The 26,976-nt window shown below is 56.3% G+C and overlaps 1 protein-coding gene across 5 annotated transcripts in view; it reads right to left on the bottom strand.

Moving 5' to 3' along the window:
* The window catches only part of DLG3 (discs large MAGUK scaffold protein 3), a 73,860-nt gene that overhangs the window by 33,243 nt on the left and 13,641 nt on the right, over positions 1 to 26,976 (bottom strand). For 4 of the 5 annotated variants that reach the window (XR_003989760.1, XM_030474685.1, XM_030474687.1 and 1 more), the window contains exon 5: positions 2,650 to 2,703. Coding sequence is in view for 3 of the 5 variants with exons in the window: in XM_030474685.1 (XP_030330545.1) it covers positions 2,650 to 2,703 (54 nt within the window). In the remaining 2 variants the exon portion in view is untranslated. Of the gene's footprint in view, positions 1 to 2,649; positions 2,704 to 16,927; positions 17,299 to 26,976 lie in introns of those variants that run through there. The other variant, XM_030474689.2, reaches the window with a different exon arrangement.

Genomic DNA, 26,976 nt, shown 5'->3' with positions numbered 1-26,976 from the left:
AGTAATTAAAGCCTGGAAGATGTGACTTTAACCCTTCCAAATACACACTACACCAACAGGCTTCAGCTTTTGGGTTTGTACAAAAACCATGCTTCCAGATCTGCCATTTTGGGTGCTCTTCTGCAGCACACCCCTCGTGTGGCTCCTTTGCTGACCTGGGAAACCACTGAATGGGAGGTTTTGGGGGGTGTTTTCCCTGGAGCCCGGCACCCCAGGGAAGGAAAGGGTGGAGCAGGACTTGTTTCTGTGCTGGTATGACATGAAATAGAAGGCAAGAGGGCTTCCAGGCTGGAGGTTGAGAGGAATCAATGTCAGATGTCTCCCCTGCTCTGAATCTATGCTCCTGCAGGCTGGTGGTCCCTGGTCCACCCAGCAGACAACAGCCACAACCTGCTCCTTCGTTTTGACCACCACAGGGCAGTTCCCCCCGGCATGTGCCGCTGAGGTTGGATGGATGGGGTAGGTGACTGCCATCCCCAGGGTGATGCCGGTGCCTGCCCCAAAACACAGCCAAACCCACCCCAGGGGCTGCAGGAAGGGAGCTCCCATCCGGCACAGCAAGAAGCAGCTGTAGCCAAGGCGCAGAGAAAGGGTGGATGGGGATATGGAGCTAATGAGGTGGAGGAGAGGGGGTGGGAGGGATGTGGAGTTAATGAGACAGAGCAGAGGGAAGGCGAGTGCACTGCGGTGGGAGGAGGCGGCCACTGGCCCCTTGGACAGGCTCCCTGCTGCTGGTGGGAGCCTGCCTGGGGAGACAGAGCCTGCCTTTGGCCTCAGGCTCACCCCTTGCTGCCCTTGGGCACAGGGGCAGGGAGGAGGAACCGGTGCGGCTGGAGCCTGGCAGAGGATGCGGTGCCGGTGGCTGCAGTGGCGAGCAGGCAATGTCCCTCCAAGGGAGGGTACAGAACAGATGTGACAGCAGACTTCCCATCCAGGGACACCCACAGCACAGCCCTCCCTTGCCCCAGTTCAGCCTTATGGTGTGTCCTTCCCTTCAGGAGACACCCCCCTGCAGAAGGGCACCAGCAGATGAACACAGGGCACAGCGCTGCCCTGCAGCCGGGGTGCCCAGCAAGAAGCCTCTAACGCCACCAACACCCTGCCCTGCCACACGTTTGGGGAAGGAAACCTTTGGGGACAGCAACTCTCTCGTGCCACATTCATACAAGGCTGCTGGACCCAGGACCACAATGCTGAGAGAGGCACCGTCACCTTCCTCCCAGTGCTGGGTGGCTTCAATTCAGCACCCGAGGCATAATTAAACCGTACAGGGCTGCAGAGGTCTCAGCTGGGCTCCTCCTCCCTTTCATAGCCCTGCCCAACCAGCCCAACTCAGCACTGGTGCGCACTGACCCCACCGCAGCCTGTGGGCTGAGATCTGCAGTTCTTTACGAGGAAGGTTCAACCACCAGAAGTCACCTGCAGCCCCCCAGCATGGCTCCAAAGACAAACCAGCCCCAGATCGCAGTCCCAGTGCTGCTCCATTAATGTGGAAGGCAGCTAAAATCTGCTGCATCAGAAGAAAACCAGGTGCAAAGCACCCAGTCCTGGCAAGCTGTCAACTGAGCTCCCTTTGAGGAGCCCCCCACGAGCATGGTGCCAGTACTGCAGGAATCTGTGCTGGCCACCCTGCTCCCTCCACCTCTCCAGCAGGAATGATTCGCAATCGTTCTGGGAAGGGAACCCTCTGCAACAAACCGAGGAGGATAATCCTTATACTACGCCAAGAGTGCCAAATGCACTGTCGCTGCAAACATAGCCACCAAGCACTGCTCAGCTGCTGGCAGCCTGCACTGGGACAGGAAGAGCAGCACCTGATGGATCCTGCTGCTCTGAGGACCAGTGGATGTGATGCCAGCGAGTGCCAGAGAGCCCTGCCTCCCTCCTGAGGGGCTGGGGCTGCTGGAGGTGGTGTAGGAAGCCAAGTGATGCCCCAGCATGGGAGGCTGAGTAAATGGCTGTGTGGGTAGCCCTGAATCATAGAATCACAGAATCAACCAGGTTGGAAAAGACCTTTAAGCTCATCCAGTCCAACCATTGCCCAGCACTGCCAAGGCCACCACTAACCCCTGTCACTGAGAGCCTTGTCTACACGGTGTGTGAACGCTTCCAGGGACGGTGACTCCAGCCCTGCCCTGGGCAGCCTGTTCCAGTGCCTGAGCACCCTTTGGGGAAGGAATTGTTCCTCATCTCCATCTAAACCTCCCCCGGTGCAGCTTGAGGCCATTTCCTCTTCTCCTGTCCCTTGTTCCTTGGGAGCAGAGATCAGCCCCCTCCTGGCTCCATCCTCCTGTCAGGTAGTTGTAGAGAGCGATAAGGTCCCCCCAAATGGGAATGCCACCAGCCCAGCTTCCCCTCCTCTCTGATGCCTGCTTACCACACAGTGTGCCCCTCTGAGTGCCTCCTGCCTTGTACCCTCCCTGCGCTGGAGTCCCCAGCATCACTTGCTGCTTGCCTTGGCTCTGCTCAGCATCACCCAGCCCCAGTGAGGTTTGGGGGTGGGATGTGCTGTGGGGATGTGATGCAGGTTCTGGGCTCCTCTGCCACCTCACCAGGGCTTCCTTGGGCTGAAGGAGCCTTTTCTGCACCGCTGAGCAGCGAAAACACACCACTTGTTCAAAGGAAGCAAAACAAAACCAGGAGACTTACAGAGAGCCCTTGTTCCAGCGACTCTGGGTTCACGATAATGGGAGCGGGGTTGGCCTGTGAGAAGACAAAAGTGGGATGTCACCAAGCTGAGCGGCAAACCCAGCCCTTCACAGTGCACTGCCTCTCCCATGCCACGTCACCACTGACCCTCTGAGCCAGGCAGGAGGGAGCAATGCAGGAAGGGCTCTGCTCTTGTCTCTCCTCCAGGTGCCCAACAGCCCTGGGACAGGAGCAGGGCCACACACATCATCTGGGCATCGATCTCCTCTTCAGGCCTGGTGTGTCCTGAACACGCCATGGCCTCAGCTGCTGGGAAGGAGACAGGGAGGACTGGGAACTCCCAGCTTTGGGCCAGAATCTCACCAGCACCAAAATTTATTTGAAATCCACATGAGAGCTTATGAAACAGGAGCAGTAGGGAAGGAAGTCCTGAGGGAGGGAGAGAGAGAGGGAGGGAGAGATATATTGCCAGCAGCAAGCCTTGAGGCCTTCACACACCTTCCAGCAGCTGCTGCTGCCCTTCTTAAGCATAACATGCCCTTGGAGAGGTGGCAGTGTTTGGTCCCTCATCCTTGTTATTCCTGGAGTAAACCCTCTGCTCAGCAGCCTCAGTTCATCCCGCACACCACCACACGCGTGCCCCCTCTCTTAGGAGATGAGGTTTATGGGAAGCCCTGAGGAGGGGGACCCGGAGGGAGGGTCTTCTTCCTCCTGGGCTTCCCTCTGCTCATTAGCTCGTTGGATATTGTATTAGAGACACAGGCGCAGAGGGCAAGCACAGGCAGGAGAGGGCAGGAGCAGGCAGGATAACGCAGGATAAGGCAGGAGAAGGCAGGATAACGCAGGAGGTGGCAGGAGAAGGTAGGAGGAGGCAGGAGAAGGCAGAAGAAGGCAGGAGCAGGCAGGATAACACAGGATAAGGCAGGATAATGCAGGAGGTGGCAGGAGAAGGCAAGGAGGAGGCAGGATAACGCACGATAAGGCAGGATAACTCAGGAGAAGGCAAGATAACGCAGGAGGAGGCAGGACGAGGCTGGGCGAGGCGCGAAGGGGCGCTGCCGCGCCGGAGCTGTCCAGCACCGCAACCTCCTGAAGGCGCGGAGCCGGCGGAACCCTTCGCGCAGCCTCTGCCCGGCAGCAGCCCCTGCCCGGGGCAAGGGGAAGTGTTTGCGTCTGAGCGGGAGCGGGAGGCAGAAGCGGCAGAAAGTGAGAAATTTCAGATTAATTACAAAGCCGACATTCCTTGCTGGCACACAACAGCAAGTGGTGTAAAAACCTGGAAGGTCAGGAGTGAGCTGGGACTTGCATTATCATTCCAAGGCTTGTGTGAAGAACAACAGCCAGAGCGAGACAGGGAAATGCTAAAAGACATGAGCTACAAGGGGAGGTGAAGCCTCTGCCTTAGGGCATCAGAACTGTTCAAGGCCAGGTTGGACGGGGCTTGGAGCAACCTGCTGTAGTGGAAAATGTCCCTGCCCGTGGCAGGGGGTTAGAAGTGGATGAGCTTTAAGGTCCTTTCCAACCCAAACCAGTCTATGATTCTGTGAAACAACAGAGTCAGAAACAAGCAAGTCAAGGTGTGGGGTAGCGAGCAATTAACAGGAACCACCGTCCAGTAATGCAGGTGGCTGGGTTGCAGAGTCCAGTGGCCTCTGTGAGCTTGTCGTATTTTCGCAGGAGCAGGCTACCTCCTCATTGCCCTGCTCTGGGTTTATAAGGACTGAGACCAGCTTCCTCACGTTACCCAGCATGGCAGTCCCCACCATCCGTTGTTTAGCTGATCATATTTCTGGACTTTTCACTCTCCTTGGTTCATAGGTGAGAGAGTTTGGAGTCATCCAGATTGTAGTTTAAATCTTGCCCTGAAAGGTTCTGTTCTCATGGATGGAGGCAGTTAATTTGATTTATTCAGATGCTTTCTGATATCTCCTGCAGCTGTAACTATTGGTTACAAACCCATAGTTTTTATGGCAGTTAATTCTCTAACTCAGGCAGATATGACCACTTCCAAGCACTGCCAAACCCCTCCCACACACATAAGAGAATTGCAATTTTCAGGTCCAGTGTCTTGGGATCTCCATGGCCCAGAAGCAATGTTAAGCTGGGAATATCCCCTCTCTGGCAGTACACAGTCCTTGTATTTAATCTAGATAATTTGTGAGATAGCATATATTAAACCTGGCACTGGCTTTTATTAGTCCCCAGTGCAATTCTAGGAAGGGATTCCACATTTCAAGGCAAAAAAGCAGCACTTCTATTGCCAGCAATTAACAAACGATGGATGTTTGAACCTTGATGTGCCAGAGGTCAGCTCTTACTAGATGAGTTTCCAGGAAGGATGCAAAAGAGGCAGTCTAAATGAATGTAGCCCATCACGTGCCCTCTGATTTATGATATGACTTCAACTCCACAAATGACGCTTTGGATCCCTCCCAGGGAGAAATGCTCTGTATGATAATGGCATAGAGGCTTTTGCAGGTCCAGCCTGAGTCCTCCACTGAGCCCTACTGCAGTCTCTTTGTTGAATTACTAATAGCCCACAAATCACACATCACATTGCCTCGCTCGCACAGTGGTGAGCCCTAAGGAAATACTTTGTCTAGCCTGCTCACTGTGCACTGAGCATCCTCTGCAGCCATTCCACACTAGTGATTCTTACAGCTCAAAATACTGCTAGGAGCACAATTTCCCACTCAGGCTCCAGACGGGACCCAGGAGATGCTGCTTGTGAGTGGCTGCTTGAAACAAAATCACACATGGTCAGGCAGAATTCAGACCAGGAAATCCCTGCTTTCCTCCCATAGCCAGCTATCCCAGCTACTACAAGAAAGGTGTTTGGGCATTGTCTCTGACTTCCACTTGCAAATATTCCAACATTTACACCCTGCCTACTCTACCACAAAGTCATGCAAGACCTAAGACTCAGAAGAGGGCCTGAAAATGAAAATCCTCTGCCTCCCTCTGTCAGGCAAGCACATGTTCTGAGCCTTCTGCTAGCCAGGGGAGGAGAGAGAACGTCATCACTTTTTGCTGTGCAGCGGGAACATGCTGGTGAATTAACCATGCCCTCAATTCTATAGGGAATGGTAAGTAATTTATGCCCTAAGGAGCAGGGGGTTACTGCATGCAGGGAGGAGAGGGAACAGGGCTGTGCATTCAGGCCACATTCAATGGGGGCTGTCAGATCTCTTCCATCTAAATGGCTTCATCACATTATTATTATTTACTAAGCCCTGTTTGTGCTTGGGAGGGTTACAAATGGAAAGAGAAGAGGTCCGATCCCTACAGCGCAAACCAAACACCAGCAAGACCATCAAAGCCCAGCAGAGCTGGAGATGCCCTGAACTCCCTCCATCAGGAAGAGGCACAAGGGGCTGCACAGGGCTACACAAGGAGGCTGTGGGGAAGGTGGACCTTGGGGAGTGAGAGGGGTCACTGCACAGAGGCAGAGAGATTGATCTAGGCGCAAAGCCAGCAAGGCAGAAGACAGCTGCTGGAAAAATCTGGACAGCAACAGGAGTCAAAGGGAATAGCAGTGAAGGGGAATGAGGTTTGAAGGTCAGGATTCAAGAGCTCTCTGGTCTCACGGGGGCTGATAGAAGCAGAGCCTTGCATTCACATGTGTCAAGCGACCAAGTGCTTGAGCACTACATGATGGTCCTAGTGGCAGCCACAGCCCAGGAGCTAACGGAGGGAGCAGCAAGGCTGCTGCAGAGGCACCAGGACAGCCTGGAGCATGTCTGGGGCAACTGCCTCCATGGCTAAAGCTGCCAAGGTCTGCATGCAGGGCAGAGGGAAGCCTCCTCCCCACAGCCCACAGCCCCACAGGCTGGAGCACTTCCACTGCAGCATGTGCAGGGAGCAGCAGGACAGAGGGCAGCACGCTGACACACCTCGGGAGCAGGATGCAGCCTTTCATAAACACCTTTAGATACCACCTCTGGGCAGTCATCCAAAAGGGACCACTGCCCTTTGGGCTGTATTTCTGATGAGTGACAGGCACTAAACACAGTCCCCTGGGGGCAGCCAAGCCCCAAACTTCTACAAGCAGCACCCTTCACCTCTGTTTCTATTGCTGTCATCTGCTGGGAAAAAGGTAGGAATTGCAGAATACAATGATTTTCCCAAAATTTCAACCAAAAGAAAAGCTGGGATTAAATGCAAACAGAGGATGCTCATTAGTTTGCTTCCAAGGCCTGAGCCTTCCCCTGTGGCATTGCATAGAATCCCAGGCTGGTTTAAGTTGGAAGGGACCTTAAAGCTCACCCAGCCCCAACCCCCTGCCACGGGCAGGGACACCTTCCACTAGAGCAGGTTGCTCAAAGCCCCTGTGTCCCACCTGGCCTTGAACACTGCCAGGGATGGGGCAGCCACAGCTTCATTTCCCCAAGGACTGCTCTCAGGTCTGGCACACGGGAGCCAAGCACAGAGACTGAACAGGAAGTTCAAGATATTCTCTCCAGAGTTGAAATCCTGAAGCCTTGCAACAGCTTCGCATCCTCCACAGCCAGCCCCGGCCAGCCCACAGAGGTCAAGAATTATGTGCCTCCTCCAGACAACATACCTGCACTGCAGACGTCCCTGGCCAACGGCAACTGGATTGTGCCCACATATAAAATCATTTCCACCTTAACCAGCAACAGGACTCAAACAGGAGCCTCCAGAGATAACAGAATACCAGAATCATTAGGGTTGGAAAGGACCTCTAGAGATCATTTAGTCCAACCCCCCTGCTAAGGCAAGGCGACCTAGAGCAGGTTACACAGGAACGTGTCCAGGCAGGTTTGGGATGTCTCCAGAGAGGGAGACTCCACAACCCCCCTGAGCAGCCTGTGCCAGGGCTCTGCCACCTGCAATGAAAAGAAGTTCTTCCTCATGTTGAGGTGAAACTTCTCTTATTTTAGTTTATGGCCATTGCTCCTCATCCTGTCCCTGGGCACAGCTGGAAAGAGTCTGGCACCATCCTCCTGGCACCCGCCTTTGAGATACTGATCTGCATTGATGAGATCCCTTCTCAGGCTGCTCTTCTCTAGACTCAACAGGCCCAGCTCTTGCAGTCTCTCCTCATAAGAGAGATGTTTCAGACCCCGGAGCATCCTTGTGGCCCTCCCCTGGGCCCTCTCCAGTAGCTGCTGGTCTTTTTTGTACTGAGGAGCCCAGAACTGGACACAGGACTCCAGATGTGGCCTCACCAGGGTCAGTAGAGGGGAAGGATCAGCTCCCTTGACCTGCTGCCACACTCTTCCCGATGCACCCCAGGACACTGTTGTCCCTCCTGGCTCAAGGGCACACTGCATCTCATGGGTGACTTGTCATCCACCAGCACTCCCAGGTCCTTCTCAGCTGAACTGCTCTCTAGTGGGTCAGCCCCAGCCTGTGCTGGTACTTGGGGTTCTTCCTCCCCAGGGGCAGGACCCTCCACTTGCCCTTGTTGAACCTCATCAGGTTTCTCTCTGCCCCATTCTCCAGCCTATGGAGGTCCTGCTGAATGGCAGCACAGCTTCAGGTGTATCAGCCACTGCCCCAGCTTCCCATCATCAGCAAACTCCTGAGTGTGCACTCCAGCCCTTCATCCAGGTTATTGATAAACAAGCTGAATAAGACTGGACGCAGTACTATCCCTGGGGAACACCACTGACTACAGGCCTCCAGCTGAATTCCACTCTGCTGATCACAACCCTCTGAACTCTGCCATTCAGCCAGTTCTCAATCCACCTCACTGTCCATTCATCTAACCCACATTTCCTAAGCTTACATACAAGGATGTTACGGGAGACAGTCAAAAGCCTTGCTGAAGTCAAGGTAGATGACATCCACTGCTCTGCCCTTGTCGACCCATCTTGCCATGTCATCATAAAAAGCTATTAGATTGGTCAAGCGAGGTGACAAAAGCCAGGCCTAATGCGCAGAGCTGGTCTCCACAGGAAGCTGGTGTGCCCCACGTGTCACACACTGAGGGATGCACAGGAAAGGGTGACTATCAATCAGTGACATTGCACCAGTGCATGAGAATCCACGTACTAACTTAACTCCTTTATTTCTGCAACTTCCCCAGATTGGATCAGAGTGGAAAGTCAATCTGCCTTTTAATATCCTTTGCTTCACACCATCTGAGGTATAATAGTAACACTCAACAGGAAATGGCTCTGGAGATAAGGGAAATTCAGTCTTTACATCCTTTTAAAAGCTCTCAGGGGCAGAGGCCAGGCAGGGGATGTCCAACAGAAGCATCTAAACAGGGTGGACGCAGAGGGCTGCTTGTAGCCCGGCTCCATCTGCTTTGATTTCTCTTTTACTGGGTGTTAAGGCATGGAGAAAGCTGTGCATTCACAGCCATGGGAGCAGCTGCTCTCTGGCAGCACCCCGCAGTGCTGGGCACTAGCTGTGAACACTCAGGTACTGGCTCTGGGACACGGAGGAGCGGTGTGATGCTGACACAGCAGTGGGATGCTGCGCACTGGTGGGTTTGCACTGAGCTAATGGTGAATCCCTGTCACAGGAGCGAGCCCGGATCCCGCCAGCACAGCACCAGCACACATGGTGAGCCCCTGCTCACCACCGCTCACCCTGAGGAACTCCCACGAGCTCATCTGCTCCACTCCAGATTCCCTGACCGCTGCACAGACGCTGGTTTTCCCAACACTGGGGCTGCCTCCTGCACCAACCCAGAGCCCAACAACTCACTGCCAGAAACATCACGTCCTGGAGCACCCGAGAAGACACAGCTCCTCCACAGCAACATGGGGTCAAGGACAGACAGAAACCCATTCCTGAAGCTCCCTGTGCTTGAGGTGAGGGAGAGGACGAGCCCTGGGTCTGCCACTGCTAGAGGGCAGGGACATGGAGCAGAGAGGTGCTGGCACCCTCCAGTCTTCTTTGAGCTCCCCCAGATGCTTGCATGCCTACGGACCCCATCGGCTTTCACCTGGCCATGCCCAGGGAAGCCACCTCACACACCTCCCATTAAGAAACACAGCATATCCCTTCCTGTACGAAAGCCTGGCTCCCCAGTGGCCCAGAAGATGTAGGGCTTTTCCTACATCTCAGTACCAAATCCATGCTTTGGCCTTCCTACCCCTTCCCTTCTCAAGGGCAGAGGTACCACTGCTGCCAGGGGCTGGTCCCCTTGTCACAGCTCCCTGTGCTCACCTCTTTTTGCCCATGGGTCCTTTACATGGTGACCAAAGACAAGGGTGCTTGGGAGCATCAGAGGGCTACAGAGCCCTGAGGAAGAGCTACATCCCTCAGGGTTTCCACATGCTGAGATGGGCAGAGGGAGCAAAAGAAAATGGAGGCTGGAAACTTCTGGAGGCTGAAGAATTTCATGGTTAGAGGCGAGTCTCCCTTCACTTTAACTGGGGTGGACAAAGTAACTCTCTTTGCGAGAGTCTCTTCAGCTCCAGATGTGGCATGAACAACCCAGGGGATGCTGCTGGGGCCAGCTCTGGAGCTCTGGGTCTGTGTCAGTCCCGGCTGCCCCAGCACTGCTGCGGCACGGGGCAGAGCTGGGCTGGCTCCGTGGCACGGGCAGGCTCTGGGGCCACCTCGGCACCAGCTCAAAGCACCGCGGCCATCCGGAAACAGGGAACTTGGAAGGTCCCTGCTCACAAGGATCTTTGGCAAAGCCACTGAAGTGCCCAAAGTGTAACGTGAACACAAGCAGCTGCTGAGGGACCAACCTTTGGTTTGGTGCCTTTTCTTAATCTTTTGTTTCTCTTTTTTTAGAGTAAATAGGGACTGGGAAAAGCCTTCACTCAGCGGGGGAGGGAGAAAGCTTCCCAAGAGAGCAGCTCTGTGGAGCCCAAGTTTCCATTTAGAAACCAATAAGGCCGGTGTGCTCATACTTGAAAGTCAGACATCCTGTTCCAGGCTCAGCCCGCTAAAATAAGTGACCCAGTTTGCATTGCTGCCGGGATGCAGAGCTTCCCTCTGACCCGCACTACCAAATGAAATGGGCTCAATTCCCTTTTTTCACAGGAAGAGTTATTATCATCTGAAAGACTCATGTGCTTCCTCCCCTCCTCTGACAAATACACATGTACAGGGGAAAAAAGAAGAGTGAATAAGGGACATCACTAAAATAAGGATTTCTTTGGTTCTGGGATTAAAATATCCCGTTTTCTTTTCTTCAGTAATTCCTGGTTACAAACTGTTAAGAAAAATGTTTATGTGGGACAAAACCAAACTAAAATCCATCAACAGAGCCTTCAACTGAACTCCACTTAATACAAAGGTGACAAAAGTGTACTTTGGGGCCTGGTCCGAGGCGCTCTGAAGCACCATGTGCCCCCAAAATAATCACACCCCTGAGCAGTCCTTCAGCAATCCCTATCCAAGTGAGCTTCTGCAGACTGAACCGGGAACTTCATTTCACACTGAGCTATTCAGAATTTGTTAAATGCTGTATTAAAGGTTTTCACCTCCAAGTCCCTCATATATGTTCATAGCACATGGCTGGATCTGCACTGAGGGCCCTTGAGGGATCCCTGTGCCACCCCATTTCGCATGTGCTAAAACCAGCTGTGAGCATTAGCACAGCCCATAGCATTATGCCTTCTCCCACCTTCCAGCTGTGATGCAGAGGCAGGAATGCACTGACCCCCAGCAGCACATAGGGTTTGAGGTGGCAGGCAGAGCCCCCCGTGCCCCAACCACACCAAACCCCTCATGTCCCATTGTAAGACCAGTGCTGGCCCTGCTCCCTCCCTGGACCCAGAGACCATGGTCCTCAAGGAGAGCATCCTGTGTGGGGCCGTGCGCTGCAGGCATGCAGCACATAGCCACGGCCCTGGCTGATTATGGCCTGATTAGTCTTAATGACTTCCTCTCTCTTTAAATGAGCATTCGCAGCTAAAACAGGAGCGGAAGCTCCTCTCTTCCCATCCCAGCACATGACATGCCGAGGGGTTTACCAGAACAAGGCAGCTCTCCAGGGATGGCAACAGCTTTTGCTTCCCTTACACCTCCCAGCCTCCGCTGCACCCAGGGTACGTGGTGGGACCTCTGGTACGGTCACCCCTGCAGCTCCCTCTCATTCACCCCCAGCTATGGGACCTTCCGCCCTGGAGCACACGCTGTGGGTGGCTGGCACATCCCCGCGCTGGTCAGGACTGGGCTCAGCCAGGTCCCAGCCATGTAACACCCAAAACCATTGGGGAAAGCACGGCCACAGGGAGCAGGGAGAATCCTCCAGCAGCAATGAGGGCTGGTGGGGGCTGAAGGTCTTCTTCCTGTCACCCCAGGTTCTTCATGACAAGCCACCTACACATGGGCTACATCCCTGCTGAAACGGTTGGTAATCCGGTGGAAGTGGGGCTAAGAGCAAGTCCTTCAGCTCCCCTCTCTTAATTCCAATGTTATCCCTTACCATATTAATGGGATGTGTCAGAACGGTCAGCAAGCACAAGCACACAGCCCCTTTTATGAGGGATTCACATGCTCGAGAGAAGGGGGAAAAGTCTTACAGGTGAATAAAGAAACCAAGGAAACAAATTATAGAATCATAGAATGGTTTGGGTTGGAAAGGACCTTAAGATCATCTAGTTCCAACCCCCCCGCCATGGCTGTCCACTCCTAAATGAACTCAATATGTTTTGGGAAGGAGCACTTGAGAACATCCGACCCTCCTCAGCCTGGCCCAGAGGATGGGTGACAGCAGGACATGGGATGCTTTGGGGTAGGCGAAGGGAACCAGCTCACCCAGTGTTTGGGTGTTAAGGCATAAGTTTCCCCAAGGAAATGCATGGAGAGGGGGAATGACTTTATAAAGCATGAACTGAGCCTTGGTTCCAGTTGGGTGGCAGGAAGGGAAGGTCAAGGCCATCAGAGGTCTCATCTGCCCCCAGGACTGTGGGGCCAGGGATGGGCGCGAGGCTGGGGTTGGGGGCAGGAGAGCAGCTGAGAACCTGGTTATAGCAACTCAACTGGTGATGACGGCAGGATCACCAGACGGAGATGCCCAAGAAACAAGCTGAGAGGTGAAATCAGATGGAGGGAGATATATTAGGAACAGACACGCAGATTTACACATCGTGAGTGAGGAGGTGACAAACAGGTCTGTGGGATGGGAATCAAACTCTCACAACGAGGGAGTGAAGCGCGATGAGGAGTGGTGGAGAGGGAAGACCCTCTCGGAACTCCGGCTGGTGGGAGGACAGGCTGGAAGAGATGCTGGAGGTGGAGGGAGAGCAGGGACCGAGCTGGTGGATGAGGTCAGGAACAGAGGAACGCCGTGTTCAGCGGCGGAGCCAGCCATGAGGGGCAAGTTTCACTACAGTTGTATCTACATTTAGGTTGCCAAAAATACCTTTCACAGATTGGCTGTCTTTAATTAACAGGATGTCTCCTGTGCTCCTGGCACGATGCAGAGCTCGTCCTGCTGCGCGGGGCACGGTGTGGGCGCTCTGCAGGGAGGCAGAGCTGGATGCTGGATGCTGGGTGCTGGGCAGGGCAGGCAGCGGCGCTTCCCCCAGTGCCCCTCCACGTGCAGGCACAGAGCAAAAGAGGAAAACTTCACCCCCTTCCTGTTTTGGCTTCTCTCCTTCCCTCCGAACGTGGAGAACGCCTTCCTCCTCTCTCCTCCTCCACCTTTCAGTGCAAAGATTTAGCTAATTTCTTCTATGAATAGCACAGGAGTAGCCATAGCAACATCACCCTGCCAACCTCACCACCTCCACTGCCTCCGTGTCCCGGCACCCTGTTCCTCTCACCCTCCCTCGCACCTCCCCAGGGAACATCTGGGGCTTCAGCCATTTCCCACGCAGCAGCCGCGTCCCGCCTGCCCTCGGCGCCCTCCCTCCTCCCCTCCAGCCGCGCTTGCTCCTCACACGGACACTCAGCACAATGGCCTCCACAAGGCTCTTTCCTCCCCCCACCACCCATTGCCCCAAGAGCCAGGAGCCCCAAATCCAGCAGCATCTGGAGACTCCACACTCCAACAAGGTGTGCCGCGCTGTGCCCACCTCCTCCAGGTAATTCCCAGTGCACAGAAGGAACTACACCAAGCAATATGTGTGCATGGAAAGAAGCTGCCTTTGGCGGAACACTCACTGCTGGAGACAGGCAGGGAAGACCTGTCCTCCCTCCTCTACCTGCCTGGCCATGAGGCACCTCTTCCAGGGGAGCCACACATGCCTGGCATGCTCTGGGCACTTGTAGGTGGTCAGGGATTCATTTTGATGCTGCTCTAACCCCCCTCTGTATCCTCCTTATCCCTCCAAGAGGAAGAAAGGGGCTGTGGGAAGCAGGGACAGCAGGACACTGCATTTCTGGCCAAGCAGGGCCAGCAGACCTGGGGCACTTCCCATCCACATGCTTGGGACCTGCTCTGCCCTGGTCCCCTTCCACAGCCATGAGAGGAAGTGCCTGCGCTGCAGCCACTCCAAATGAACATGAAAATGCTGGCGAAACCCTTGGCTCTGGCCACTGCACCCAGCAGCAGGGACCTCAGGGTGAACTAAACCACAGGGCTGGATCTTCCCTGTGGGAGGGTTGCGGGAAGGAAATGTGTTGGCTGCTGCCGGACCCTCAGTGGTCCAAGTGCTCTGCTCCTCTAGTGCTGCACATCAGGGATGCTTCCCTGGGTGGCACTGCCATTCCTCCCCTAGAGCCTGCAGTCCTCCTCTCACCCCTCTCTAGCATCAGTGAGCAAGGAGGGACAAGGAGGGTGCAGGGCCAGCCGGAGGGATGGCCATGGGAACGATGGAGCATAGCAATGATAGCAAGGGCAGGGAGCAAGGAACATGGATAGATAAGGGAGAAGAAATGAAAAAAATCTCAGAGGTGAGAGGAAAGCAAAGCAAAAAGAAATGAGAAACCCAGAGCTCAGAGATTTCCTCCTTCCCTGCGGTCAGGATTAGGCGTTCTCAGTTACTGGCACTGCCTGAGCAAGCTAATCTGTGTCCTGGAGCAGGGGTGAGGCAGGAGGAGAGGGCACTGGGGCTGGCAGGAGGCGGTTGGATGCAGGGACCGTGCCATGTGTCGGGCAGCACATGTGGGCACATCCCACCCGCTGCGCACGGGGTCTGCGAGCGCACATGGTGTCAGAGAACATCCACCACCACCATATGCAACCGTGAGCACGCTTCCCATGTCAGCATGCACGCACGCGGCCGGCCCAGCGCACGCAGCCTGCGCACGCTCCTCTGCTTACGTGGAGCAGCAAGGCGAGAAAAAAGGCTTAAATGAGAGGTGGTGAAGCTCCCCAGGAGTGAACCCATCCCTGCTGTCCTGGGGAGGCTCCTGGCCCCCACATCTCTTCCCACCTCTGCTGCTGGAAGCACTTCCAGGGACAGGGAGCTCAGTTAAACCAGCAGGACTGAAAAATGGCAGCCCTGCCGGTAGCCGAGGCTCCCAAGGACACGGAGGCTGGGGCTGCCTCCTCAGCTTTTGCAAACCAGCTTTGCATCCACAGCATCCGGCCAAACCTACCCAGGAACCAGCAGCTCCCGGCCTCCCAGAGCCAAACCTGTCCTCTGGGAACAAGCTATGCCCAGCCATTGCCATTTTACCACCTCTTGTCCCTCTGCCCACCACGGGACTGGGAAGAACATGGATTCCTGACAGCTCAGGCACTTGGCACCCTTGGATCAGAAGGGGAGCATTGCTGAGGTATTTGCTGCAAAGCTTTACTCATTGCATACATTTGCTACACACCAGGGAGCAAGGCTGCCTGCTCTGATACAGGCAGCGCACATAGCACACACGTCACATTCTACATGCAGCTCCTGCCATGCCCACATAGCCTCACACACTGGCATCCTCTGTTGCTTGCAATGCATGAGGAGCTTCTGATATTATTATTATTGTTATTATTACTATTTTCATCTTCAGAAGGGCTGAGGCCAAGTAGAGATTCCCACCGTGCACCTTCAGAGCAGCCCAAGCCCTGTGGCAGCACCACAAAGAGACAATGGTTTCTCTTCCACCACTGCAAACCCATGGAAAGCTCTCTGCCCAGCCTGCCACAGCAGCACTGCAGCTGGCAGCGCTTCCCTCCCTTGCAACAGGAGCCCTGGGCCGGGCCTGGCATGCAAGCAGGAGTGGAAAGGAGGGAGCTGACATGCTTCAATTCCCTGCTCCTCCCCAGCTCCCTGAGCTTGCTGCTGGATAGAGGGAAGGAATAGATAGCAAAGGAAAGATGGAAGAATGCTTGCCAGGAATCAGCCAACGAGAGCGAGCTGAGGCTGATTTTGATGCAAAGAGTGGCAGAGAAAGAGACAGAAAGAAGGACCAGGCTGATAAGAAGGTGGGTTTTGGGTGGCTTTCTGTAAACATCATCTGAGCGTATCAGCTTTGAATCTAATTATTTCAACCAGAGCTACAGACTGAGACTGTAATGAAGAAAAAACCAGGGGAAGGGAAGAAGAGGGTTGTGTTTTCTGAGGGGAGAGGAGGAGAGAATTTCCATTGATTCCCGTGTGTCTGCCTGCTACAGCATCTTGAAATAATAATTAGAAGGATCAATAAGAAATCATGTGAGGTTCGAAGATAATGAATGAAAGAGACAGAAGCAGCAAATTGAGATGCCTTTCTCTAAAGCAGGGTAAATTGTTTTTCAGGCAGGGTCTAGCCTCCATTTTAACGCTTTGCAAACAGATCCAACCATTTTCTAAGCTGGCTTGTGGGTTCAAAACAACACTGGTCTCTCCATTTAGGGGAGAAAGAGAGACACAGCCTGAGAATGGGTCCTGGAGGACAGCACTAATAAAATGACTGTGTGTGGGAAGAAATGGAGGCAGTGAATCGGGGCAGAACGCACACAGCTTGCCAGCGACCAGAGCCGCGTTACGTAATGATGTGGGGAGCAGGGACACAGAACCGGATCCATGGGGAGCGGGTGCCGGGTCGGGAGCCAGCCCGCGGGGCTGCCTAGCGGGCAGCGCACCCCGCGCTGAACGCCGCACGGCGGGACGCGTCCGCACCGCCGGGGCTTCGGACAACGGCATCGCCGAGCACCCGGGGTGGGGTGTCCGAAAACCACCGCGCCCGACGCCCACCTTATGCCAAGCGAGACCTCGCTCGGCCCCGGTGCGGAGCTCCCATGAGAGCCAGCCCCGGAGCGACGGCGCTGCCAACCTGGGCGATGCCGGCGGCCGAGCCCGAGCGACAGCGACGGCCAACCGCAACAACGCGCCGGCACCGTCAGCATCCGCCCGCGGAGCCGCCGGGGTGACGCTGCCACGGCCCCGCCACACGTCCCAGGGTACCCTCCGTCCCCGCCCGCCCCGTCCCGCACCCGCCCCGCACCGGGGAGCCGCTGCCCGGGGCTGGCCCGTACCTGCTCGTACCAGTCGCGGGTCGAACACGTGCACTCGGGCCACCAGCCCGGGCCGCTCCCGTTCACCTTGGGCGCGCTCTTCCCCGGCGGCGGCGGCGGCTTCAGCGCGGCGGGGTCCCGGGGGGGCCCCCCCCCCCAGCTTGGCCTTGCCGCGGGTGGCGGGCGCGGCGCCCCCGGGCGCGGGCAGGGTCTGCGAGCCGTACCCGCCGTACCCGTACTGCTCGTGCTGCCACTCGCCGTAGGAAGGGGGCTCCATGCGCCGCAGGGCCGCCATCCGCGTCACCTCGTAGCACTCGGGGCACTTGCAGCAGTGGTGGTGCTTGTGCATCGCTGCCCTCACACCATAGAGCCGGCAGGGAGGGAGGGAGGCGGCGCGGAGGGAGGGATGGAGGGAGGGATGGATGGAGGGATGGATGGATGCTTGGGGGGCGGCGGCGGCCCCCGCCCCGCGCCGCGCCTGCCGCCGCCTCCTCGCCCGCTCGGCGCCCCCGGACCCGCGGGCGGGAGGAGGAGGAGGAGGCGGAAGGCGGGGTGCGGGTTACAGCGCGGTGATCTCCGCCGGCATCGTTCCGCTGCTCGGGGCAGCTCAGCCCGGCCCGGCCCGGTTCGGGAGCACGGCACCTGCGGCGGCGCGGAGCATCCCCCGCCCGACCCCCCCGCTCGTTCCCGGTGCCCAATCCGCGCCCGCGGAGCCTCCGCGCCCGCCCCGCCCGGCGGGGAGCGCCGGTCCCTCCACCGCCCCGGCCGGGCGGCTGCCGGGAGCGGGTGCCGGGCGTGCCCGCAGCACGCGGAGGGAACAGGACCCGGCTCGGCAGCCCACAGCCCGTCCCCATCCCCACCCGCCCCAGGCGGCTCCAGCGCGGCTCCAGGCCCCGCGGTGGTGGGCAGCTCTGCCGGCTTTGGGGGTGACACCAAGAGGGGTTCGCTTTGCATCAGCTGTGGTGCACACCGGAGCATGGCAAGTAGCCCAGCAGCAGCATCTCTGTGGCACCTGCACATCAGCTCTCACTCTGGTTTGCTGGAAATAAGGTTTCCCTGGAGAAAAGAAGGCTCCAGCGAGACCTTAGAGCAGCTCCAGTGCCTAAAGGGGCTACAAGAAACCTGGAGAGGGGTTTTGGACAAGGGCCTGTAGGGACAGGACAAAGGGAATGGCTTTAACCTGCCAGAGGGGAGACTGAGATGAGCTCTGAGGCAGAAACTCTTCCCTGTGAGGGTGCTGAGGCGCTGGCACAGGGTGCCCAGAGAAGCTGTGGCTGCCCCATCCCTGGCAGTGTTCAAGGCCAGGTTGGACACAGGGGCTTGGAGCAACCTGCTCTAGTGGAAGGTGTCCCTGCCCGTGGCAGGGGTTGGAACTGGGTGAGCTTTAAGGTCCCTCCCAATACAAACCAGTCTGGGGTTCTCTGGTTCTGTGAGATGCTGCCATGTGCTCTAGCACAGCGCCCTGGGGATGCTGCAATTGCCCAGTGAGCCACAGTTGTGTTGGGTGTGTAGAAACCCTTTGCTGGGCCTTCCATCTGCTGCCATCTCACAGCACTGCTCAGGCAGTCCCTCACCTCTCACATTAGTGCTGGACTGGAAGAAGTTCTGAAAAGAGTCACCCAGACACACTGAAGTGCAGAAAGAAAAAGACGTTACAAAAGCCCACGTCTGACCAGTTAGAACCTGAGCCTGGCCTCCTAATGCTTGTTGGTTGTAATAAACATTAGGGTGGATGAAGAATTAGTTAAAGGAATGGTACATAACTACATAGAAGAGCAATGGAAGGTGCACAATGGGGCTCCCGCAGGGTACAATGAAGGAATGAGGCAGAAGCGGGAGGGGGCTGCAAGCTGAGCAGCAGGATGTGCTGGGCCAACAGCCCTGCTCAGCCTGCAGGAGCTGCAGGCTGGTCCAGCGTGGCCCTGCACACAAGCAGGGCAGTAGGAGAAGGAAGACAAATGCCCCGGCCTGCTCCTTGTTTCTTTAGCTCTCCAAACTGCAATGCCAAATCACTTCTGCACTTGCCCACCACAGACAGAGGTGCTCCTGCACTGTTTGCTCCCAAGCAGCCAAGTGAAATGGTGAGTTCTGGGCAGAGGGGAGGGGGCAGAAGACACCCCATCATCCCACGTCCCCAAGCCCCATGGTCTCCGCTGCACGGCTCAGAGCCCATCCTCTGCAGCACAGCCGGTGCTTCACTGCCTCTGGGCTGCTCAGGGTACCTCCACCACGGGATAGGTGCTCTGTGCTCAATGCCATGGAGCAGCTCAGCTACACTACACTGAGATTCCCCCAGATGCAAGATAGGACAGTCACAATGTGCCCTGATGAGCAAGTCTAGAGAACCTGTCCTCACCATGCTGGCCTTGAAGCTCCTTTGGTGAGTCTCATCCTGCACTCCCAGGGGCTCCCACTGATGAACAGTCAGCTACGGGACCCGTGTACACTGTGGCACTGACCCAAAGACCCAGAGATGTGGCAAGATGAAGCCAAAAGCTGTGTATAAGAAAGTGCTTCTGCCCTGAACAGCTCAGTGCCACAGGATGCTGCAGACCCCAGGAGCTCACTAAGGCAGGGAAGGATTGGATGCCTGCATGCAAAGAGAGCTTCTTCAGAGTTATTTTAATCAATGAAAAACCGTGTTTGTGTGCACAGAAGGAAAACATGCAGCGCTGGCATTAACAGAGAGCTTTATGCTTCAGGCTTTAAGAAACGAGGATCATCTCCACATCTTCTCCTGCTGCTTGTGCCATCTCCCAGAGCACATGGTGCTGGCCCTGCAGGAGGGTCCTGTGCTCAGGTGAGATGCTGAACCTCCTCAACAGCCAGGGAGGACCAGGGTGGTGGGGGATGTCACTCGTGCAGAGGGGGCATCTTGCAGCAGCGAGGGCAGAAGTGGGAAGGAGGGGAGGGCCGGGGTGAAGCTGAACTAGGGGATTGCTGCACCAAAGCAGAGCAATAAGCCTTGTAGGAACGTGCAGGTGGCCAGTGTCTCCTGCATGAGAGTAAAAGTCCACCTTGGCTGCCCGCTGTCTCTCACCTCGTGATACCTTAGAGTTGCTCCATCAATGAGATGTGCCCAGAACCTGTAACAGAGCCATAACTAACTACTGCTCCAGCCCAGCTGCAAACCTCCCTCCCATCGCAATTCCCACCCTGGGATAGCAGGAGACCTGTGTCTGGAAGAGGCTGGCTCAGATGGGAGAGAGCACTGGGAAGGGCACACACAGAGTTGATAACCCCAAGTGCTGGCACCTGCCCTGCTCCAGACACATCTCCTCCTTCCACTCAGCCCTGGAGTAGGGGCCGCAGGGACATGGTCATTCACTTAGTGGGGAAGTGCAAAAGCAAAGGACAAGACCTGTTAAGGAAAAATGCTTTAATAAGGAGCTGAGTGAACAATTAAGCATTTGATCCCCCCCTCCCCTGCCATGGCAGACTGGACAAGGAAGGTCTCTGTCCTCTCCCTGCTCATCTCCTCCATCCCTGCCGATGGGGCAGCCATGCATGCAATGGGCATCCCTACATGGGAACCACCCTTGGTGCCAGCCCTGGAGCACCAGCATCACACCGCTGCCTCCACCCCACCCTGTCTGCCAGCTCCCAGCCTCAGGGATGGCTCCATCACCTCAAACCTGCTGCTGCTTCCCCCAGTTCTCTTGTCTGCCAGTGCCTCATCACCACCTGCCAATGGAGAGGCCTTGAGCCTCAGCGGCTGCAGCTCTAACACAGCCCTTCCCTCTCCACTTGCAGCTCCCCCCCTGAAAACCCCCATGGCCCATTTTAGCTGCCACCAGAGTTGTTTAATTCCCACTGCTGCACCAAAGCAGAGCAACAAGCCCTGTAGAAACATGCAGGTGGCCAGTGTTTCCTGCATGAGAATAAAAGCCCACCTTGGCTACTGCTTTGTAGTGAACTGCACGTGCCTGAATTAAAAGGAAGAAGAAAACTCCCTGTTTGCTGCCGCCTGCTTGCAAAGCTCCCTAATGCTGTGTGGGGCTTGGGATACGTTACTGAGCTCAAGAGGAGGCCAGGGCCATCTGCACTCTGCACTTCTCCAGTTTCCTTCAGTGGGTACTGGTGTTCTGGATACTGGGAGAGGCAATGCCAGAGCCCAGATGGTGTTGGCACTTGCACTGGGGTGCCCAGCCCTCGGGCTGGCAGGGTAGGCACAGTGAACAGTGCTGCTGTAGGCATCTCACCCCAGTGACGTGGGCACTGAACAGGGCTAAAAGATTTGGAAGCTGATTTCCAGGCAGGTGCCTTCATGGAGGGAAGCAGCTCAAGGAAACCAAGAGCTCTCTCATCCTCTCCCCTCTTCCTACCAGAAGCCTGCCCGTCTGATTTAAATGCAGCTTTGGCAGCTGCTCTTTTTGCGGGTGCTAATTTCAGCAAAGTGTCAAGAAATCCCTGGAGATGATGTTATTTGCACGGCATGAAGGCGGCATGGAGCTAGGTTTTATCTGGTGTTGCCGGCATTTCAGTCCCTGTTGTCGCTTCCTTCCTCTCAAATGAAGTCATGTGGGAAGAGGAAGGCAAGTGTGAGGGACCAGGAGCTGCGGGGCTGTTGCTCCTGCAGCCTTTACTAGGAGGAGTGGATGGGGCAGGCTGAAGGCAGCCGCTCCTTGCAGAGATGACAGTCACACGAGCGCTGTCATAGAATCATAGAATCCCAGACTGGTTTGGGTTGGAAGGGACCTTAAAGCTCACCCAGTTGCAAGCCCCTGCCACGAGCAGGGACACCTTCCACTAGAGCAGGTTGCTCCAAGCCCCTGTGTCCAACCTGGCCTTGAACACTGCCAGGGATGGGGCAGCCACAGCTTCTCTGGGCACCCTGTGCCAGCGCCTCAGCACCCTCACAGGGAAGAACTTCTGCCTCAGAGCTCATCTCAATCACCCCTGTTTCAGTTTGAACCCATCACCCCTTGTCCTACCACTCCAGTCCCTGATGAAGAGTCCCTCTCCAGCATCCTTGTAGCCCCCTTCAGACACTGGAAGCTGCTCTGAGGTCTCCACGCAGCTTCTCTTCTTCAGGCTGAACAGCCCCAATGTTCTCAGCCTGTCTTCATATGGGAGCTGCTCCAGTCCCTGGTCATCCTCATGGCCTCCTCTGGACCTGCTCCAACAGCTCCATGTCTGTCACACTGCTCCTTGCCTTCAGCCCAAGCGGGAGCTGGGTCCTGCCGTGCATGAGCTCTGAGCCCGGGTGCAGACGGGGAAGGTGTCACCTTTGCAATGCTGGGGGAGGAGGCAGGTGATGGTTTTCATGGAGGAGGTACCTTTCTTGAACACAACCACCTGCGAAAAGCTGCCCAATGTCAAAAGCATGGCATAGGCAGGAGGGTCCACAGCCACCCACCAAGAACTGAGAACTGGGAGCACTGGGAGGTACATGGGTGAGGGGAGCAAGCCATAGGGAGATGAGAAGCAGAGAGGAGCCAACCGAACTCAGCACAGTCCATCAGTTCCTTAGCACTATCACACATCCCCATCGAGCAGGAAGCTGCAACTTCCAATTTGCTTGTCAAAGAAAACTTGAAGAAACTGATGAGATTATTCCTGAGGGAAGTGTTGGATTCCCCAAGGTTGGATGCTTTCAAGATTCAGCTGGACAGGGTGCTGGGCCATCTTGTCTAGACCGTGCTTTTGCCAAGAAAGGTTAGACCAGATGATTCTTGAGGTCTCTTCCAACCTGGTCCTCTATGACTGATTGAACAGCACTCTGCAGAGCTGGCTGCACACTGGTGGCAAATGGGGCCAGCAGCTCCTGTGAGCGACAGAGGGTTTGTGCAGTCGTGGTGAGTGGGAAGGATCATGATAACAAACACCTCACCCTGCGATTGCTCCTCCCTGCCACTGGCAGCAATTCACGCTGGGAAACATGCAGCTGGGATAATAACAACCAGGCATACCAAGGGACCAAGGCTCTCTGTGCTCTCAGGGTAGTTGCCAAACAAACTATTCTCCTCCAGGTCAAAACCATTTTCATTCTATTACTGATCCCTCATCCTTTGCCTGGTGCCACTGTGGCAGCAGCAGCACGAGAGTCTTCAACAAACACCACCAGCTGCTTTCTGCAATTCAAATTGCAGCCAACTAAACATGTTCCACAGCTGTGCCAGGGGGAGAGGAGCAATGGAGACCTGCACCAGGAGGTCCCTCCAGCAGAGCCCGAGCTCTCTCCCTGTAAAGCAGAGCCCGGAGGCTCTATTTAATAGCAATCAGCTGCAGCAGGCTTTATGGATTTCCTGACAGCCTCCAGCACCCACAGCCGCTCTCTCCATTGCCGGGCAGAGGCTCCTGCACTGGATCCGGGGCTGGCCATGGGTGCAGGAGGAGCCTCGCTGCTGCACGGCCAGAGCAGTCACAGCACTGCGGTGCCTCCTGGCCCGTGGGTGCCCGGCCGTTGGCTGTGCCTCGTTTCCTTTGGAACAAAGCACATTTCCAGGCTGATGGAGCAGAGGGAACATTTGGAAAGGTGACCGGGGCACAACATCACCACCCCGAGGCGCAGTGAGGTGCTCTGAAGTCTCGTGTCTTCAACAGAATTGGTTGGGTTTATGTTTTTGGACCTGTACCTTGATCTCCAGCCAGTTGTGCTGAGTGTGACCCCACCAGACATCTGTTTTCCTGCATCTTTCACTAGCCCTGAGCTGCCCATGGATGTGTTTACACACTCAGGCTTAGTGGCAGCCAAATACACCCTGCTTGTCTTGAAGCCGCACAAGTCAGCTCCTGCGGGCTCCCAGCCGGGAGGTTCCTGCAGGAGCCAGTCCCATTCTCTGAGTGGGTCAACACATGGCTCTGAAAGTGCTAAGAGCGCTCAGTACCACTCTGCCCAGCTGTGGGGCTGCCCCAGGCAGCACGGATGTGACCAGAGGGACCTTTCCACACACCCAGAGATGCCTTTTCCTCCATTATTCCCACCCTGCATGGGGGACAAGAAGGGGAGCTCTGTGAGTCCACACTTTCCCTCTTCCACCCCGCTCCAATCTGCCCCTTCCAGATGAAGAAGAGCCCACCCAGCAGCTCCCACTGCCCCCAGAACCCAGAGATACCGGTGCCTTGTCCGGGCTGTGCTGCCCCAGGACACGCTTTCTGGGCTGGGAACCTGCACAGCTTCGAGTAGAAAGCGAAGGCCGGCGTCCGCGGGAGCCCTTCGATGGCGGCCCGCTGGTCCCGGCGCTGCCCCTTTAAGGGAGGAAGCACTGCTCGGAAATTTGTGAATGGCTGACCCGGCCCCCGGCCCGCCCACCGGCTGCTCAGCCAATCAGCGTGCGCGCCGCAGGGCAGCAGCCGGCTCACGGGCCTCTCTTAAAGGCGCTCGGTTCCCACCCGCCCTCCCCCTCTGCCGCCTGCGCGCTGGGAGACACAGCATCGCTTCAGAAGTCCCGAGGTGACCTTCAAACGGGTTCCAGCCCCGGGGCGAGGAGTTCCCGGGGCACACTCATACACATAAGCACGTGTAACACCCATGCACAGCTCAGGGAGGGGATCCTGCCCCTCTGCTGCGGGAAGGGGAGACCCCCTCTGCAGTCCTGATCCAGCTCTGGGGCAACAGCACAAGAGGGACGTGGAGCTGCTGGAGCGGGGCCAGAGGAGGCCCCGGAGCTGCTGCGAGGGCTGGAGCAGCTCTGCTCTGGAGCCAGGCTGAGAGAGCTGGGCTGGGGCAGCCTGGAGAAGAGAAGGCTCCTGAAGGGGAGACCTTAGAGCAGCTCCAGGGCCTAAAGTGGCTCCAGGAAACCTGGAGAGGGGCTTTGGACAAGGGCCTGTAGGGACAGGACAAGGGGAATGGCTTTAACCTGCCAGAGGGGAGATTGAGATGAGCTCTGAGGCAGAAGCTCTTCCCTGTGAGAGTGCTGAGGCGCTGGCACAGGGTGCCCAGAGAAGCCGTGGCTGCCCCATCCCTGGCAGTGTTCAAGGCCAGGTTGGACACAGGGGCTTGGAGCAACCTGCTCTAGTGGAAGGTGTCCCTGCCCGTGGCAGGGGCTTGCAACTGGGTGAGCTTTAAGGTCCCTTCCAACTTAAACCAGTCTGGGATTCTATGATTCTATGGCGTGTGTTCGCCAGGAATGACACACCGGCAACACAAGCCCTGGGTGATGGATGACGTGCCATTTCCCTCAGCCTGGCTTCAGGGCTTGATTTGGACATAGGATGGTTGGTTTCCAGCAACTGGGTATCCACAGGGGCCAGAGCACACAGTTGGGTTGAGTGTCACCCCAAAGGAAGCCAGGCCACAAGCTCTGCCACAGAGCAGTGAGAGCAGGCAGCTGGGAGAGTGGGCTCCTCACCTCACTCTTGTTCTGAACCAGAGCAGTAATGTGGGAGCACTCCCACAGCAGCAGAGCCCTACATCTTACAAAATCTCCCTGCAAAAACACTCTGTAAGATTCAGCAGTGCAAAACCTACCCCTACCCAGAGGGGACCTGGCTGTGGGTACGTGCCGAGGGGCTGGGAGCAAACAGAGCAGGAACAGGACTGCGACGTGCTCATGAAGCTGTAGGCAGAGCTTGCCCCTGCTTCCAGCAGTGACTCCAGCCCAGGACCAGCCTGGCTCTCCCCTTGCACTGCAGAGCAGTGCAGTGTCCCTCGCTCGCTCCAGCACAGCTCCTCCTGCAGCCTGCTCTAGCCCAGGCTGGGAGATGATCTGGTCTAAAAGTACACCTTACAAGAGGGGAACAGCCTGGCCGGACATTGCCACGTTGTCTGGACACGTGCAGGTGGGGAGCTGGTTGTGAGGCTGGGAAGCAAAGCGGGCCAGGCATGATGCTCCCCATGCCTGTGCTCTGGGCACAGGCACCGTTGTGCCTGAGCGGTGCCAGCACCGAGAGCGTATCTAGGCCACAGACCACAGGAGGTCTCTGCCCAAGCCTCAATACTTGGAATAAGCTTTAGGTGCAATGCCAGCAAGACTCCTGCAAGGTGCTTTGTACCTGCAGGCTGCAGGGCTCTGGCAGGCGCTGCCCTGGAGCAAACCCTCGCTTCTGGCAGCAGGGCACATGTTGGCTTGAGATGCTTTGCACTGCGGCAGCCACGCGTGCTGTAACCCCCAGGCAGGCAGAGCGGAGCCAGGGGAGGCAACACACACCAGAGAGCACCTTTCAAAGGGCATTCGGGTTTGCAAGCGCGAATGAGGGATGATTCCCAACTCTGCATTCATCCACTGCCCTCCCGCCCTTGCAATTCCCCTAGCTCCTACCGGTGCCGAGGATAATGGATCTCTCAGCGTAGATACTTCATACTGATCCTCCAAATCCTAAAGACTAAAACCCTTCATGAGCAATTATCGTGGCTGCTCTACTTATAACAGTGCTGGTATTGCCTCTGCCACCAGAATCCTGATTTCTGTCCAGCCCGATGCCATTAAGATGCAGTGACGCTCTCCCAGTTCCAGTGCTCCAGATAGCAGCTGGCCTGTCAGGCTCTGCCTTCGAGCTTGGTTTGTTCCTTCAAAACAGGGTGAGGAGAGGCCACTTGTTTTGCAGCAGTGCCCCCAGGAGACATGTCCTCAGCCTCCCCAGATGCTGGGGTGTTGTGAGGGCAGTGAAGGGATTGGGGGAGGTCAGGGTGGCACACACTGCACTTTGGGAGCCCCTGGTTGGTTTGTGCTATGGGAGACCGGCTCCAGCACTTCGCTTTGGTTGCAGCAGGAATGTGGGGGTGTGGGCAGCCACCCCTCAATGCAAAGCAGGAAATGAGTGACCTGGGTGCTGCTGTGGGGAGCCTGCACCGAGGATACACTGGGTCATTTTGGAACTTCCTGGGCAAAGCAGGCAGAGACCCAGCAGGGACAGCATGGTGGCTCATGTAGCTCCTGGCCAAGGTACCGATGGGGCTGGCCCCTGTTCAGTCCGAATCCCACTGAGATGCCTGTGACTGGTCTCAGTTCTTGTGTTCAGGGCTACACATGAAACCCATCCATGTGAATATGTGTGTGCCCCAGCACTGTGCTCCCCTGGGGATGGGCACAAGATGGAGGGAATCAAAGCTGCAGCCTGAATCTGGAGGGAGGATGCATGGATGGATGGATGGATGGACGGACTCCAGGCTCATCTGAATGACTCTT

Source organism: Strigops habroptila, chromosome 9, assembly GCF_004027225.2.
Source record: "Strigops habroptila isolate Jane chromosome 9, bStrHab1.2.pri, whole genome shotgun sequence".
NCBI classification, from domain to species: Eukaryota; Metazoa; Chordata; class Aves; order Psittaciformes; family Psittacidae; genus Strigops; species Strigops habroptila.
Note: the sequence above shows the minus strand (reverse complement) of the source record. Positions and strands in the feature narration are given on the sequence as shown.